General features: G+C 38.0%; 1 protein-coding gene across 1 annotated transcript in view; it reads left to right on the top strand.

The window, feature by feature from the left end:
* na (sodium leak channel non-selective protein na) overlaps positions 1-16,683 on the top strand; it is a 1,005,813-nt gene that overhangs the window by 146,190 nt on the left and 842,940 nt on the right. Inside the window, exon 6 of the mRNA XM_090411658.1 lies at positions 5,322-5,405. Within this exon, the coding sequence (XP_090267784.1) occupies positions 5,322-5,405 (84 nt within the window). The remainder of the gene's footprint in view (positions 1-5,321; positions 5,406-16,683) is intronic.

The following is a 16,683-nucleotide window of genomic DNA, read 5'->3' on the forward strand; positions in this document are numbered from 1 at the left end:
AGCTTGAGCCTTATACTGCTCATGGGGTGTACTGATCGCCTTTCTCCTTGTAAATTCTCCATAACATTTTCTTTTTTTACAGGTCAAGCATGATACTACTGCTCATCCATCTAACGCCTGCCTTGTTTGACTTCCTGACCATTGGGACACAATCTGATATTGCTTTCCTCAGATACCCGCTGATTTTATCCCATACACTGCTAACAGCTTTCCCCTGCAATATGTTCTGCCATGGGATGGCTGCAAGCTCACTCTGAAGCTTGTTATAATTGCCTAACCTGTAGTTCCGTATATACCCCTTCTTTACAGAAAAATCCTCAGATTTTGCAACCTCCCAAGTCAATACCACATGATCACTTTCACCAATTGGAGGTAACGAGGACACTTTACTTATGCATATATCCTCTGAACCAATAACCAGGTCCAACATTCTCACACTACATGTCCCTTCAGTTATGTGCTGTTTCAAGTAATTATCTTGTAGAAGATGTATGAACTTCATCCCATTTTTGCTATGTGATATTTCTTCCCAATTTGTATCACCAATATTAAAATCCCCCCATAATAATCACAAAACCTGCACTCATTGCATTAATTTGCTGATGCATGAATTCAATATCTCGCCCTGTACTCCCTGGCCTATAGCAGCATCCAACTGTATATTTGGTTGCATTGGTCACTATTTCACAACAGACTGCCTCAAATGAACTCTCATTCACATGTCTGTCATCTTGATATACTACTTTCTTTGGCTGCAACACATCAGCTATCATCAACAGTACTCCTCCCCCTGTTCTATCTTCTCTATCCTCCCTGAAAATACTGTACCCATCACATTCAATTCCAGTGACCACATCTTCTGCTGACAGCCAAGTTTCACTAATGCCTACAACTTTTGGTGAGATTGCACTGACCATTGCCAAAAATTCTTCTCTCTTATTTCGAATGCTTCTTGCATTGGTATACAAAAATTGCAGATTCCCTCTAGATCTTGTACCGGCTTTAGAACTGATATATAAGTCACTAATTTCAGTAGTCCTATGCCGATTTTTATCCCCTCTCTTCTGCAATTTATTCTGCAAATAAGGATCAATAAATATACAATCAGTGCTAAAGTTTCTCTCTCTTACACTCAACCTTTTCAATATTAGTTTCCCTGCCCAATTACTTCAACTTGTTCAGAAAACAGTAACTTCTTCAATCGCTTATGTCCTTCCATGTTCAGGTGTAACCCATCTCTAGGCATACAACTGTCTTTTACCTTCAAACACACTCCAGACATCAACAAATTCCAGACCTCTTTTTTTTTTGCACATTCTTGCAATCATATCATTCATTATCATCACTCGTCTTCTTAACTCATAATTGTCAAAATGGGGCAGTACACACACTATCCCATTGACACTTTTCTTCTTCACAATGTCTAACAGTGTTCTTAAATCTTTTGCTACCCGATTTATACTACCACTCAGGTCATTTGTACTCGCCATTACCATCATCTTGTCTGCATTATGCCCCCTCTTTATTGATAAGGCCACTCTCTCTATTGTCCCACCAGCCAAGCACTCCTCATGCATACCACTCTCCAAGTTTACAACGTATACTGGAATATTAATTAAAAGAAACTTTAATAAATACTTCCTATATTTCAACAATGTCACATTGCCATCTTCATGGGAACATGCAAATATGGCACGTGCATGCAGGCGCTACAAAAAGCAAATGAGGCAGAAGATAAGAAACTACTGTTGTTCCTAAAGTCCTAATGGTGCCCCCTAGCGGGTTATATTGGGTTGTCTTGGCCGTTGGGCTGATGTTCTCATGATGTAAGTCTCCCAAATTTGGGGCAGTCTCATTCACCCAAATTTGTTGAGGTTTGGAATGTTTTTTAGAGCAGAGGCTGATTCTATGAATAATCTTTCTTACCTAAACTGTCCTACTTTGGCCAAACAGGCAGGACAGCAAATATCAGGATTTCAGAAACCAGGGACTACATTCGGTTTCACCAGTACAGCCACTCTGTGTTTGCAGACCATGCTGTAGATCCCCACCACAGAATACGTTGGAAGAAAGCCAAAGTAATACACTGCAGCAAGTTTAAGTATGAAAGATTCATAGAATCAGCCTCAGCTCTAAAAAATGTTCCAAACAAATTTGGGTGCATGAGACTGCCTCAAATTTGGGAGCATGAGACTGCCTCAAATTTGGGAGACTTACATCATGAGAACATCAGCCCAACGGCCAAGACAACCCAATATAACCCGCTAGGGGGCACCATTAGGACTTTAGGAACAACAGTAGTTTCTTATCTTCTGCCTCATTTGCTTTTTGTAGTGCTGCGTACACGTGTCATATTTGTATGTTCCCATGAAGATGGCAATGTGACATTGCCGAAATATAGGAAGTATTTATTAAAGTTTCTTTTAATTAATATTCCAGTATACGTTGTAAATTCCATAAATAATTTAATAGTCAAAGAAGACAAATTCGGTCCCATCATTAGGAAAGGTCATGGCATCGGTGTTTTGGGATGCTAAAGGCATTTTGTTTATTAATTATCTTGAAAAGGGTAAAACAATAACCGTGGAATATTATTCCAATTTTTTAACCAGACTAGACAAAAAAATTCTTGAGAAAAGTCACAGTTTGCAGAAGAAAAATATCATCTTTCATTTTAGCAATGGAAAAATTAAGGGATCTGCACTATGAATTGTTGGAGCATCCACCCTATTCCCCAGATTTGGCTCCCTCTGACTTCTATCTCTTCCAAAAACGAAAAATCTTCCTCGCTGGTCAGCATTTTTCTTTGAATCAAATACTCCTCTATAGCTTCAAGATTGCAGCTATAGAGAGGTATTTTGCAGATCTTACTGAGAACCACTATGGGGACAGGATAATAGCGCTGGAGCATCGCTGAAATAAATGTATTAGCCTTAAGGGAGATTGTGTTGAAAAATAAAAATAATTATAAATTCGTTTTTTTATTGTTAGACCGAGAACTTTTCAGACTACCCTCGTACCTCCTCCTCATACCTAAGTTTCTCCATCCATTGAAGAGGTAGCAGTGAGCTCAATGTTGCATACTTCAGGTTGGTAGCTTTAGCAAAATGGGCATTATTAGTTGAACGATCTGTTCTGCATCTGTCTACATTCAGGAGAGTTATTCTTCATACTCATTCTTTGTTTTACTTGCAGAATAATGATAGAATTTTTTTTTTGTTGGCTTTAGCTTGCAGAGTTTCTTTTCACACTCAGCTTTCCATACGACAGTTTTAACTCCTCTGGCCATCTCCTTATAATTTTCATAACTGACGCTATCCTTATGCACATGATATTCCTTACACGTAATGATTTTTCTTACAGATCTCTTGCTTAATAAGATTGCACATCTATTTCAATCCTACACTATTTATTCTTCGAACTGTAGGATCACATTCCAATATTGCATCATTTAAGTTTTTTTTTAATGCTTCCATGCACTGCCTGTCTATCTATCCTTCCTATCTAGAAAATGATACCATGGTACAGAACCTAGTACACTCCTCTGTAGATCATAATATCGTGCTTTGTATTTCAGCATCCACTTCTCAAGTCACACAGCATGATCACTGTCACCAATCGGGTACAGAACAATCATGTCTATAACTATTCTGACACTATAATCAGATTTAACACTCTTTGACCTCAGTTCTTTCTGTCATATGCTGCTTGAGGAAGTTGTCTTGCAAAACAGCTCAATAAATTTGGTTTCATTCTTTATTAATAAGCCCGAACTGAATTAACACAGTAATAATAATAATAATAATAATAATATAATATTTTGCTCCCTTTCTTTAAAAATTATATTTTACATCTCAAGTTTACATAATTCTGCAATTCTTTAATTAAAATGTAGGTTGAAGTTGCTGTATAACAAAATGTGCCATCATTCTAACTTTGTTTGATTGCTTGTGTTTATTATACAATGAAATGAATGTTTCACATTATTTCTTAATCATTGAGATTTGTGTACAATTGAGAAGTTTGTATACAATTGTATATATGCTATTTTGTATAAATGTTATTATTATTATTCAGGCCTCCCTGGAGTCAAAAGACTAATTGTGGGAGGTCCTTCCTAAGAAAGACAAAGTCTATCAAGACTCATCGTGGGAGGTCCCTCCTAGAAAATACAAAATCTATCATACCACTCCTTAAACTCATTGACCATTCTCGCTCTCACCGCTCTCTTAGGCAATGCATTCATGTTCAACAACCTCCATGAAAAGAAACCACTCCTCACCCTCTTGCTCACAGTTTCCTCTCGTAACTTGAAGGGATGGCCACTTGTCATCACTCCTTCCCGCCATTCAACCAAGCGAAAGAACTGCCCAACGTGGGACAGTTCCACCTCTCAAGAGTTTAAAAGTCTCAATCATATCACCTCTCCTTCTTCTATCCACCAAACTCTGCAATCCACATTCCCTCAGCCGATCCACATAACTAACATTGTACAGTCCTGAAACCATCTTTGTTATCCTCCTTTGTACCCTTTCCAGAGTTAATTTATCCCCTTCAAATACTGGGGACCAAATCTGAGAACAATAGTGTGGTCCGATCAGAGTCTTATACAATGGAATAATAACTCTTTTATCTCTGCAGGTCAGTGTCCTTCTCATTATTGCAGCAATCCTCTGTGTTACCTTCACCACCTTTGCAATATGCTCCCTGAATTTCAGTTTTCTATCAGTCATCACCCCCCCACCCCCAGATCTCTTGTCTCTCCTACTTCCTCCAGTAGCTCCTCCAATAGAGTATGCAGTGTCCAATCGAATCAATGTGTCCCAAACCTCAAGACCTTACATTTTGCTGCATTAAACCGACACCTCTCCCCCATTCATTTTCCCATCTGTCTAGCTTATTCAAATCCTTTTGCAGGGCTACCACATCTGCACTATTACTAATAACCCTTCCCAGCTTCGCATCATCCGCAAGCAACTGAGTATCCCCCCCCCCTGCAATCCACTGAAAATGTTATTTTTATATATATCAGCCTTACGAAAAGACATTTCTATAAAATAACCCCCCCCCAAAAAAACAAAACAAAACAATAACTAATAACTAGAGAGAAACTAATGAGTAATAATGTTTATGTTTGCATTTGCTATAAGTACAGAATTTTAAATCTGCACATGGAATAATTTCAAATATCTCTAACAATTGCAATATTTGTTTGTTATTCATGTGTTTAAATTTCATCAACTTGAAATATGTTGAAAATGTTTTTTTTTTTTTTCTTTTTTTGGTTTAAAAGAGTAATATTATGTAATATATATTTTTAGGGTGATGTGCCATATTTAAAAGATAGATGGTGTCAATTTGATGCAACAATGGTTTTCTTTCTGTGGATATCTGTCATTCTTCAGGTAAAAAAAAAAAAAGGCATCACAATTATGTATCAGTTTAATTAGAACATTGTGTGCAGTTAGTTTTTAATTTATATTCAGTAAGTGGAATATTATTAAAGAAAATTATGAATAAATTAGGTGATTCCATTGCTTCCTGTCAGTTTAATTTTCAAAACATATGCAACATCAGTTATTGTTGAAGAACAACATGGATATGAATCTTATCTATTCATAATTATCATTATTATTATTATTACTCCAAGGAGTCCTTAGACTCATCAAGAGAGGCCCTAAACATCATGTCAAGAACTATCTAACATTTGCACAGTATCTATCATACATTGCTTTAAACTCATTCACAGTCATGGCACCCACAACAGACTCTGGCAACCCATTCCACTCATTCACTACTCTCCAAGCAAAAAAACCTGGTTCTAACACCATTGCTAACTATACTCTTACTCAGTTTTCATGGATGGCCCCCCTACTTCTCCACCTCCACCAGACCTCTTCTGAAAAATTTCCTCTGAATTAATCTTTGTAAATACCCCACAGTAATTTGTATGTCTCAATCATATCACCCCTTTTTCCACCTATCAACCAGTTTCTGTAACCCACAAATCTTCAAACTGTTCTTGCAAGGTTCATTCCATAGACCTGCTGCCATCTTGGTCACTCACCTGTGAATCTCTCCACCTTCTCCTCATCACCAAGAAACCCTGGTGCCCAGATCTGTGTGCAGTAGCTAAGATGAGATCTTATCAAGGCTCGATAAAGAGGAACAATAACCTGCTTGTCTCTGCTCATCAAAGTATTCTTCAGTAACCAAGTAATCTGATGAGCTGCTTGAGCCACTTTTGCTATGTGCCCCCTAAACTTTAACTCCCTGTCCACTAACACTCCCAAGGTATTGTGAAGTCTCTGGCTTCGTAAATTTCCTTGAATATAGTTCCATCAATGTGGTATACAGCTGGTAATCTTTTCATCCCAAAATGCATAACCTTACACTTTGCCACATTTAACTGACATCTGTTCTGACCCAGTCTGCCAGTCTATCCAAATCATCCTGCAAAATTTTGACATCATCTGTATTAACTATTGCTCTACCCAATAATGCTTTTTTTATCTGTCGGAAAAAAACCACGTTGAGACTGGCTTGATGTCTACAAGATGCCAGCAGAAGAGATTTTTCTGTGTGGATAGCAGAAGGATATTCCATCCATATTAAAACAAAATTGATGTCACATTATTGTTAATGCTAGATAACTGAAATTTATGAAGCCAGAGACTTCACAATACCTTTGGAGTGTTAGTGGACAGGGAGTTAAAATTTAGAGGGCACATAGCAAAAGTGGCTCAAGCAGCTCATCAGATTACTTGGTTACTGAAGAATACTTTGATTAGCAGAGACAAGCAGGTTATTGTTTCTCTTTATCGAGCCTTGATAAGACCCCCCATCTTAGCTACTGGAGAACTGACTGAAGCTTCTGACTTGTTCAATCCTCACCTTTTTTGTGGTATATCCTGTTAATATTGACTTGGGTATTGAATGAATAATATTGATATACCCAATCAGTACTGTCAACAGGGTGTAGCATAGAGGCAGCCTGCCTCACGCCTTGGCTTAATAAGGGCGCTCGGTCATCCATATTGCGGTAGGTGCCGTTGCTATGCTAACAATTCCCATTAGTGTAGCAAGTGCGGAAAGAAGTTTTTCCAAGCTCAAACTGATTAAAAATTATTTGCAAACAGCAATGACCCAAGAAAGATATTTTGGTCTAGGAACTATATCGATAGATGCGGGCATAGCTTATAATTTAAATTTAGAAGAGCTTATAAACAGTTTTATTGTGCGATATCCCCGTAGAGCAAACATTTAATTAATATTATTATATACTCGTTTTGCATTCATGTTTCTCTTGTAATAAAAAGAAAATAGCAACTGGAGATTTTCTTATATTTTTGTCTTATAATCCCTCAGGGACGATATTTAATTGTTTGCCTCAGGGCACAATTTAATCTGGCGACTGCCCTGTACCCAATAATGCTTTTTTTTTATCTGTTGGAATAAAAACCTTGAGACCGGCTTAATGACTACAAGATGCCAGCAGAAGAGATTTTTCTATGTGGATAGCTGAAGGATATTCCATTCATATTAAAATAAAATTGATGTCACATTAGGGTTAATGCTAGATAACTGGGAGGAAGACCCCCCCCCCCCCATCCCAACAATGTGGAGAACTGACTGAAGCTTCTGACTTGTTCAATCCTCTTTTTTGTGGTGTATCCTGTTAGTATTGACTTGGGTATTGAATGAATGCTATTGCTCTACCCAATAAGGCTTTTTTTATCTGTTGTAGACAAACCTTGAGACTGACTTGATGACTACAAGATGCCAGCAGAAGAGATTTTTCCATGTGGATAGCAGAAGGATATTCCATCCATATTAAAAACAAAATTGATGTCACATTATGGTTAATGCTAGATAACTGGGAGAAGGACCCCCCCCCCCCCATCCCAACAATGTGGAGAACTGACAGAATCTTCTGACTTGTTCACCTCACCTTTTTTGTGGTGTATCCTATTAATATTGACTTGGGTACTGATTGAATGAGGATGAGCTGGCAGTTTGGGTTTTAGCAGACCAAATTTATTCTGTATTGGTTTAAAACAACAGATGATCATAAGACAAGAGATGAAAAGTCATGGTGGGGTGTGGCATTGCTCATTATACTGTTTTCATCAGCGAATCAGGGAAACAGTGAAAAGTCAGCTATTGGAACAAACTCAAACTCGACACAGCAGAATTCAAGATAGCAGCATAAACAGAAATGAAATGGAACTGGCAGAAGAATTAGAGAAGTACCACATTGACATAATTGGAATTACTGAAACAAAGAAAGCAAACCAAGTGAGATACTTCTAAGTAACAACTACAAGATGTTATACTCAGACAGTGATGATCAGGGAAGAGAAATTGTAGATATAGCCTTCAACACCAAATACACAAATATAATCTTCTTTATGGGCTGGTAACATTGAGTAGAGTGATGTGGGCAAACTTCAAAGTGAGAAATTGGACAATCTGACTATTTATGGCTATGGACTAACAGAATGTTCTACTAAGATCTAGTCAAGGAATTTTTTGGGAACATTAACAAAGCCAGTTGATATAACGAAAAAAGAAAAGTCGGTGCCTGTTGGAAATCTAAACTGCAGAGCAGGAAGTGAATATCAAACATATAGAAATGTGTTGGGAAAATTTGGAGAAAAGGCACAGCCTGCTGGATTTCTGTTCAGGACATGAAATGGTTCTAATTAAATGTTTTGACATAAAGATTTCCACACATTTATATGAAATGAAAATACAAAGAATAAAAAATTCTGTTGACTGTGTTATTGTGGATAGTGACATCTTCATACTTCATCATCATCATCATCATCATCAAATTCCTGCCATGTACCCTCAAGGGGTGTACAGGATATGACAGTACTACATGAAAAATTTACACTTTTCATGAAGATTTTCATGTAAATCTTCATACTTGGTTACAGGAAATAAGAGCATCCAGAAGATTTGACATAGGAAGTGATTACAATAAAGTTTTAGGTAGAATAAAAATGAATATCACATTTAAAAGAAAAGTGTGTGAAAAAGTTTCAAAAAGAATCACTTGATCAGCTTTTAAAGGTGAACTGTAGACTTAAGTATACAAATATTATTGAAGAATAAATGAAGGAGCTTGAAAACAATTATCAAACCTTAACTCACTGACAGACTCTGGAGACAATATTACTTGATTCAGCCAGAGAGGCTGTCAGATATCAGCAAGTTGTGTATAGGGTGTGGTATCACAAAAAAGAAAGTTTGCCTCAGGGATCTGATTTGGGACCATTGTTGATTTACTTGTATATTAATGATATTAGGATGGGTTTAGCTGGTGATATGCAACTTTTTGGAGATGATGCAAAACTGGTGAAAAATGATGCAGAATCAAGCATATTAAGATCTTACAATAGAACTTGAATATATTGTATGAGTGGGAAGGTGATTGTAACTATCATTTCAGTGTTGTAAGGTGTAAGGTTATGAAATTTTGTAAGCAATAATGGGATGTTAGGTATACAAAGCCTTGTGAATAGGGGTACACAGCATGAGAAAGGTGGATGCTCCAAGAGGAGGTGAGAGCATGTGTAGGCAAGAAAGGAATGGGATGACCAGGAATCAAGAGGAAACAGTTGGAATTGAAAAGTGTTCTAAAATGAAGAAGCAGAAAGGGAAATGGCCCCAGTCGAGCATGGAGAGATCACATCGAGTGAGTCGTATCGGTGGAACTAGCTGTAGATCCAGAATTGAGCTGTTGTGTTTGTATACAAATGCTAGAAGTATAAGAAACAAGACAGATGAAATGGTTGCACTAATTGCGTCTGTTCACCCAAAGATTGTCGGAATAAGTGAGACATGGTTTGAAGAGGATGGCATCCTGACAGGAATAGAGATGGAAGGTTATAATGTGTTTCATGAGGATAGAAGGGATAAAAAGGGAGGGGGGGGAGTATTGCAAGGACCAATGTGAGAAACGTTTATATGCGGAACTACAAGGGGGGGGGTGATTATGAAGAGCTAAGGAGACAGCCTGCGGGTGTAGCATGGAATAAGGAGTTAGCTGGAAAAGAGATCAATGCAGTTTGGGGGATTTTCAAAAACTATCTAGTAGATGCAATGTCTAAATGTATTCCAAGGGTGAGAAGATTAAATAAGGTAGGTGTGAGATGGATGAATAAAGAGATTAAGCATGCGATACAGAGAAAAAAGGGCATTGTGGAGGCAGCATATGAGAAGTGGAAATAACCAATTTCATGAGATCAACAAAGACCAGGCAACGAGGGTGACTTGGTTGGTGAGAGTAGCTAAAGAGAGGTATGAACAGAAGTTAGCTAATGATGCCAAAAAGAATCCTAGGGAGTTCTTTCGATATGTAGCCAGCAAAAGAAAGAATGATTATGGAAGGATGACATTGATTGGAGAAAATGGTATAAAGACAGCTATTGCAGAAAGTGTGGTGGAGATACTTAATGAGCAGTTCATTAAGATCTTTCAATCTTGTGAATGTGACTTCATGGAGAGATTGAGAGCAATCGATGATGCGGAGGAGAGACTGACTGTAAGTGAGCAAGAGGTGTATGGGAGTTGAGTAAACTAGATATTAATAAGGCAGTGGGACTTGATAATATATCACCACGTATTCTGAAGGAATGTGCCAGTGAGTTGAAGCCTGCCTTGACATATTTTTTTAATATGAGTCTTGCACTTGGTCAAGTTCCTAAGGAGTGGAAGGAGGGAAAGATTGTGCCACTTCATAAAGGAGGTGATCGAACACAAGCATCAAACTATAGGCCTAATCTGTGTGTCAGGTGTTGTGGTTAAGTTGTTGGAGAAGCTTGTGAGAACTAAGATCTGGAGTTGAGTTGACAACAATGGTATTATCTTTGATGGATAGCATGGATTTGCTAAAGGGAGGTCATGTTTTAGTAATCTACTTACTTATTACAATAAAGTGACTGCTTCCTTGGACAGAGGAGAAGGATATGCAGTAATATACTTGGATTTCAAAAAGGCTTTTGATAGAGTACCTCATGATAAGTTGACAGTCAAACTAGAGCAGATGGGGTTGGATATTAGATTAGTGCATTGGATTGGAGACTGGCTATCTGATAGGTATCAACAAGTTATGTATGAGGGTATGATATCCTGGAAAAGGAAAGTCACTAGTGGAGTGCCTCAGGGGTTTGTTGTAGTGCCATTACTGTTTAACTTGTATATTAATGATATTGGCGAAGATTTGGATGGAGATATTCAGTTGTTTGCAGATGATGCAAAGTTGGGACGAACCATAAAGAGTAGTGAAGATGTTGTGGCCTTACAAGAAGACTTGAATCAATTGAGTGATTGGGCATGGAAATGGGGATGTGATTTCAATGTTGCAAAATGTAAGGTTTTACAATTTAGAAAACAAAGATGGGATGCAGAATTTATGCTTGGTGAGAATATATTGTTGGAGGTAGAGGAAATAAGAGATCTGGGGATGATAGTGGATAAGGATCTAAAATTTAGGGGACACATCTCCAAAATTGTGAAGACAACACAAAGGCTTCTGGGAATGATGCGGAGGACACTGACATGTAGAAGTAGGGAAATTCTTGTTCCATTGTATAAGGCTTTGATTAGGCCACACATGGACTATTGTGCCCAGATTTGGTCACCGGGTTTTCAGAAGGATGAAGAGATGTTGGAAAGGGTCCAAATGCGGCTGACTGAGGTAGTTTCTGATCTCTGGAATGCTGAGTATGACGAAAGATTGAGAAGATGTAATTTGGTGAGTCTGGTGGACAGGAGGAAGAGGGGAGATATGATAGAGATCTACAAGTTGGTAAGGGGCTGTTATAGAATCAATGGTGGAGAAGTTTTACAGAGAATAGTGGGAGATCAGGGGAGACCATCCCTGATAACTGTATAAAGAGGGTGTGAGAGGCAGGTTTTTTTTGTGCAGAATTGTGAATGATTGGAATGCCTTGCCTAAGAGTGTGGTGTCTGCAAGGAGTTTGAGTGTGTTTAACACACGGTATGATGAGATGGGTTTGTGATAAAAGGACCACCCAGATGAGTCTTTGACTCCATGAGGTCTTGGGGTAATAATAATAATAATAATAATAATAATAATAATAATATACACTTGTTGGGGAAATTTTGAAGGAGGTTGAGGAGCTAAGAGATCTGTTAGTGGTAGTTGACAAGGACATCGAGTTCTGAGATCACATTGTGCAAGTTGTGAAGTTATCACATCAAATTATAGCAATGATGCAGAGGACTGTAATGTGCAGAAGTAAAGAGGATATGGTTCCATTGTATAAGGCCTTGATCAGGTGTCTAATGGATTATTGTGCATGATTTGTTCATGTGGTTTTCATGTCAATGAGGATATATTAGGAAGGGTCCAGAGAAGGTAATAACTAGAGTATGGAATCTGGAGGTATGAAGATTGATTGAGGGAATTGCAAAGCCTTGTGAATAGGAGGAGATCAAATATGATTGAGACATTTAAGTTCATAAGGGATTGTTACCTTGTTAATGAAATTTTAATGTTTTTCAATTCTATGAGAAACAAATTTTTCATAGAATTGAAGTGTGTGTGTGTGTGGAGGGGGGGGGGTGTATAGAACAAGAGGGCATCTTCAGAAACTGTATGAGGAGGGTGTGAATAAAGGAATAAGGAGCATGTTGCAACTTCATGAAGAGTGGTTGATGAATGGAATGCATTGCCTGAGAGTGTGGTAAGTGCAGACATGTTGAATCAGTTTAAAGGATAGTAGGATAAAGTTTGTGTTTAACAGTGTGTATCTCACTATGATTCTTTTGATTCCATGGTATGGTGTTAATAATAATTATAATAATAGTTTAATTCTTTGCATTTCCTTAAAAGATATTTTAAGTTCAAATAGTACATTTAAAAATGATATACTTAGGGATTGCTTAAGGTTGAAAAATTAGATGACTGGGAAGATCCATGGAAAATCCACCCAAGTCTTCTGACATAATTTTCAATCCTCACCTTTTCATGGTATGCTCCATTAGTAGGTATCTACCTTGATACTGAATGAATGAGAATATGCTGACAATTTGCGATTTAGTCCACCAAATTGTATTCTGTGTGGCTTAAACCAAAACAGAATGATGAGATTCCATGGAGGCTGGGGTAAAACATTAATATTTCATTAACAAGGTAACAATCCCTTATGAACTTAAATGTCTCAATCATATTTGATCTCCTCCTATTCACAAGGCTTTGCAATTCCCTCAATCAATCTTCATACCTCCAGATTCCATACCCTAGTTATTACCAGTTAAATAAGACTCTGCTGTTTTGTCATTAAATCAGGGTGAACAATGAAAAATGAGCTACTGGAATAAACTTCAGATTAACATCAGAAGAATTCAGGATAGACATCATCACTGTATGAAATATCAATGGAAAAGAAGTAGAAATGGCAGAATAATTAGGGAAGTATAATATTGACGCCCCAGGGGCTCCCGTCTTGGGAGTACGTGGTTAGCGGCCACAGGTCCCGAGCTGAGCCTGACATTGCTTCCACTTACTTGTGTCAGGTTTCTTCTATATTCTTTCCTATATGGCCTCACTTGACTGACTCTTGCTTACTTTGACCTGAGGGTATTAGAGTACTCGAGGGCCCCAGGGTGTTTCCCCTTTTCCCAACTTCTACTCTAGCTGGTAGAGGGCAGCAGCTCTACTAGTACTTGATGGAGCACTGCGGTGCAGAAGGCAATGGGAAACCACTCCACTAATATCCCTAGAAAATTTTAGTAGCAATGAATAGAACTTATAAAGGCGCAGCTACCAGCCCGGCAAACCAAGGTGGTGTCTCTTGGCACAGAGAGGAAAAGAAGGTGCACATTGGAATAGATACAATATCGGGAAATAAGGATGCTTCAAGGGCTGATGTTCTTCCTGATAAAACCTCTAAAAGTGACTTAAAACAAGCTATAAACAAACTGAAAATGAAAGATCGTCAGAGAATCAGAATTGCAACATGGAATGTGAGAACAATGAACAGATGTGGAAAATTAGAAAATCCCCAACAAGAAATGAACAAAGGAAAAATTGATATCATAGGTCTCTGTGAAGTCAGATGGGAAGGAATAGGTGATTTTTATAGTGACAAAGTAAGAATAATTTACTCAGGTGGAGATAAAAAGGAAAAAGGAGTTGCACTAGTTTTTAATAAAAGAACAGCAAAGAGCATCATTAGCATAAACTGTCTGAATGACATGATTATGGTGGTAAAATTGAAAGCTGAACAGTGGACATAACAATAATGCAGGTGTATATGCTAACAAGTCACCATTCAGATGAAGAAATAGAGGAAACGTATGAACAATTACAAGAACTAATTAAAGAAGAAAAAAGACTGGGGTAAGGTGGTACAACACCAAGGCGACTCCTTGCAAAGGTGGAGCAAGCTATTATCACTCCTATCTCAAAAGGTGGCACACCATTTGGCAACTCCTATAGGTAGAGATGACCTTGCTAATGCTTCTGGCTAGTATCTCCACTTGGGCCTAGCTCCCACTGAAGAGACCTCAATAAAGGTCGAAACTAGTCTGGGTAGTGGCCCTTCCATTAATGTATAACATTAGACATATCCGCAAGGAGATGTGTTTTGCATTATGGGAGATACTGAGATAGGAGTGATAGTAGCTTTCTCCACCTTTGCAAGGAGTCTCCCTGGTGTTGCACCACCTTACCCCAGTCCTGAAGATACTTTCAGGTGCAAACTTTGTTTGCTCACACTTGGATAAAGGATTAAACTAAATTTATTATATGACATAAAAGCAAGAATAGTGATGGGAAGAGATGCCTTTAATAGAAAATGGAATTTATTCAGAAGTAAAATGGATAGAAACCTAAAGAAAAGACTAATAAAATGTTATGTGTGGAGTGTTGCCCTCTATGCATCTGCAACTTGGACATTGAAGAAAGAAGAAATTAAGATTTCGGAAAGCTTTGAGATGTGGATTTGGAGAAGGATGGAAAAAATCAAATGGACAGATAAAATAACTAATGAAGAGGTCTTAGAAAGAGTAGAAGAAGAAAGAAGGCTGTTAAGGAGGATAAAAAGAAGCAAGGTAAACTGGATCGAACATATTCTGAGAAGGAATGGAATCATTAGAGATGCCATCGAAGGAAAAATAGACGGAAAAAGACCCAGAGGAAGAGTAAGGAAAACAATGCCAGATGACATGCTCAATGGAGGCAGGTACACAACCTTGAAAGAGAAAGCTCAGAACAGAAGAGAGTGGAAGGAAAGTTTCTGCTACTAAAAGAAGAACCTGCTCAATTGCAGAATACTAAAGAAGAAGAACATTGACATAACTGATGTTTTTGAAACAAAGAAGACAGATAGATGAGATTTTTCTAAATAATGACTATAAGATGATCTATTCAGACAATAATAATCAGGGAAGATGAAAAGAAATAGCTATAGTATTCAACATTACACATATTTTTATTAACACCAGATCTCCATGTAGTCAAAAGACTCATCATGAGGCAAACAATGTTACGCACAAAGCCCATCAAACCATGCTTTAAACTCATTCAATATATCTGTATTCACCACAGTGTCAGGCAAATCATTCCACTGACCAATACTTTCCATGCAAAAAACCTCTTCCTTATGCAACTTCCAGGTATGTCTCCTTGTTCTACTCCCCCCCTTCCCCTATTCTATGAAAAATTTCTTCCAAATTCCTGCTGGCCTGGTTGGCCGAGCGGTTAGCATATCTGCTCTCCAGCCAAAAGGCTGTGGGTTCGAATCCTGCTGTGGGCATGGATGTTTGTGATTATGAAAATACTAGTGGTGGTAGTGGACAGTAGATGGCATTGGTGTAGATGATGATGATGGTCATTGCTGTTTCACTGTAGTTGGTGGATTGGGTGGTGGAGACAGAGAGCTGTAGAGTGGGTGCCCTCCCTTGATGAGTCTTTGGACTCCTTGGAGGTGTCACACAATAATAATAATAATTAACCTGGTAACAATCCTTTACCAACTTAAATCTCTCAATCATATTCCCTCTCTTCCTCTTATTCACAAGGCTTTGCAAACTGCATTCCCTCAATCTGTCCTCATAACCCACATCAAAGGCCAGTTACAACCTTAGTCAGTCTTCTCTGGACCCTTTTCAACATATCCTCGTGACCATGAAAACCAAGGAACCAAATCTGCATAATCTTCTTAAATGGTTGGTAATTTCAAGTAGGGTGATGTGGGCAACTTTCAAAATGGGAAATTGGAAACAGTGAAACTTATTTATAGCTATGGTCCCACAGAAGGTTTTGCTAAAAATAAGTGGAGGAATTTTTCAAGTCATTAGAAAATGCAGCTGACCTGAAGAAAAAAGACAAGTTGTTACTTGATGAAGAACTAAGTAGCAGAGTAGGAAATTATCTTCTTCTTCCTATCATGGATTTTAGGCCAAGTGGCCTGTTCTGGTCTCATGCCATCACTTTCTTGGTCTTCCAGTTCTTTTTCCATTTATTTTATATATGGTATATACTTTTTTTTTTCCCCCCATATAGTATTTTTGGCAGTCTGCTATTGTTCATTTAATATGGTTCATTTTATAGTCCCAGTTGGAATATCCACTTGTTTTTCTGAGAAATTTCATTTCTACTGTTTAAATCCATGTTTCATTCTTCTTTTTTTTAATGTTTCACTT

The sequence above is a fragment of the Typopeltis vanoorti genome, chromosome 21 (assembly GCF_054136105.1).
Source record: "Typopeltis vanoorti isolate ZY-2024b chromosome 21, IOZ_Tvanoo_1.0, whole genome shotgun sequence".
NCBI lineage: Eukaryota > Metazoa > Arthropoda > Arachnida > Uropygi > Thelyphonidae > Typopeltis > Typopeltis vanoorti.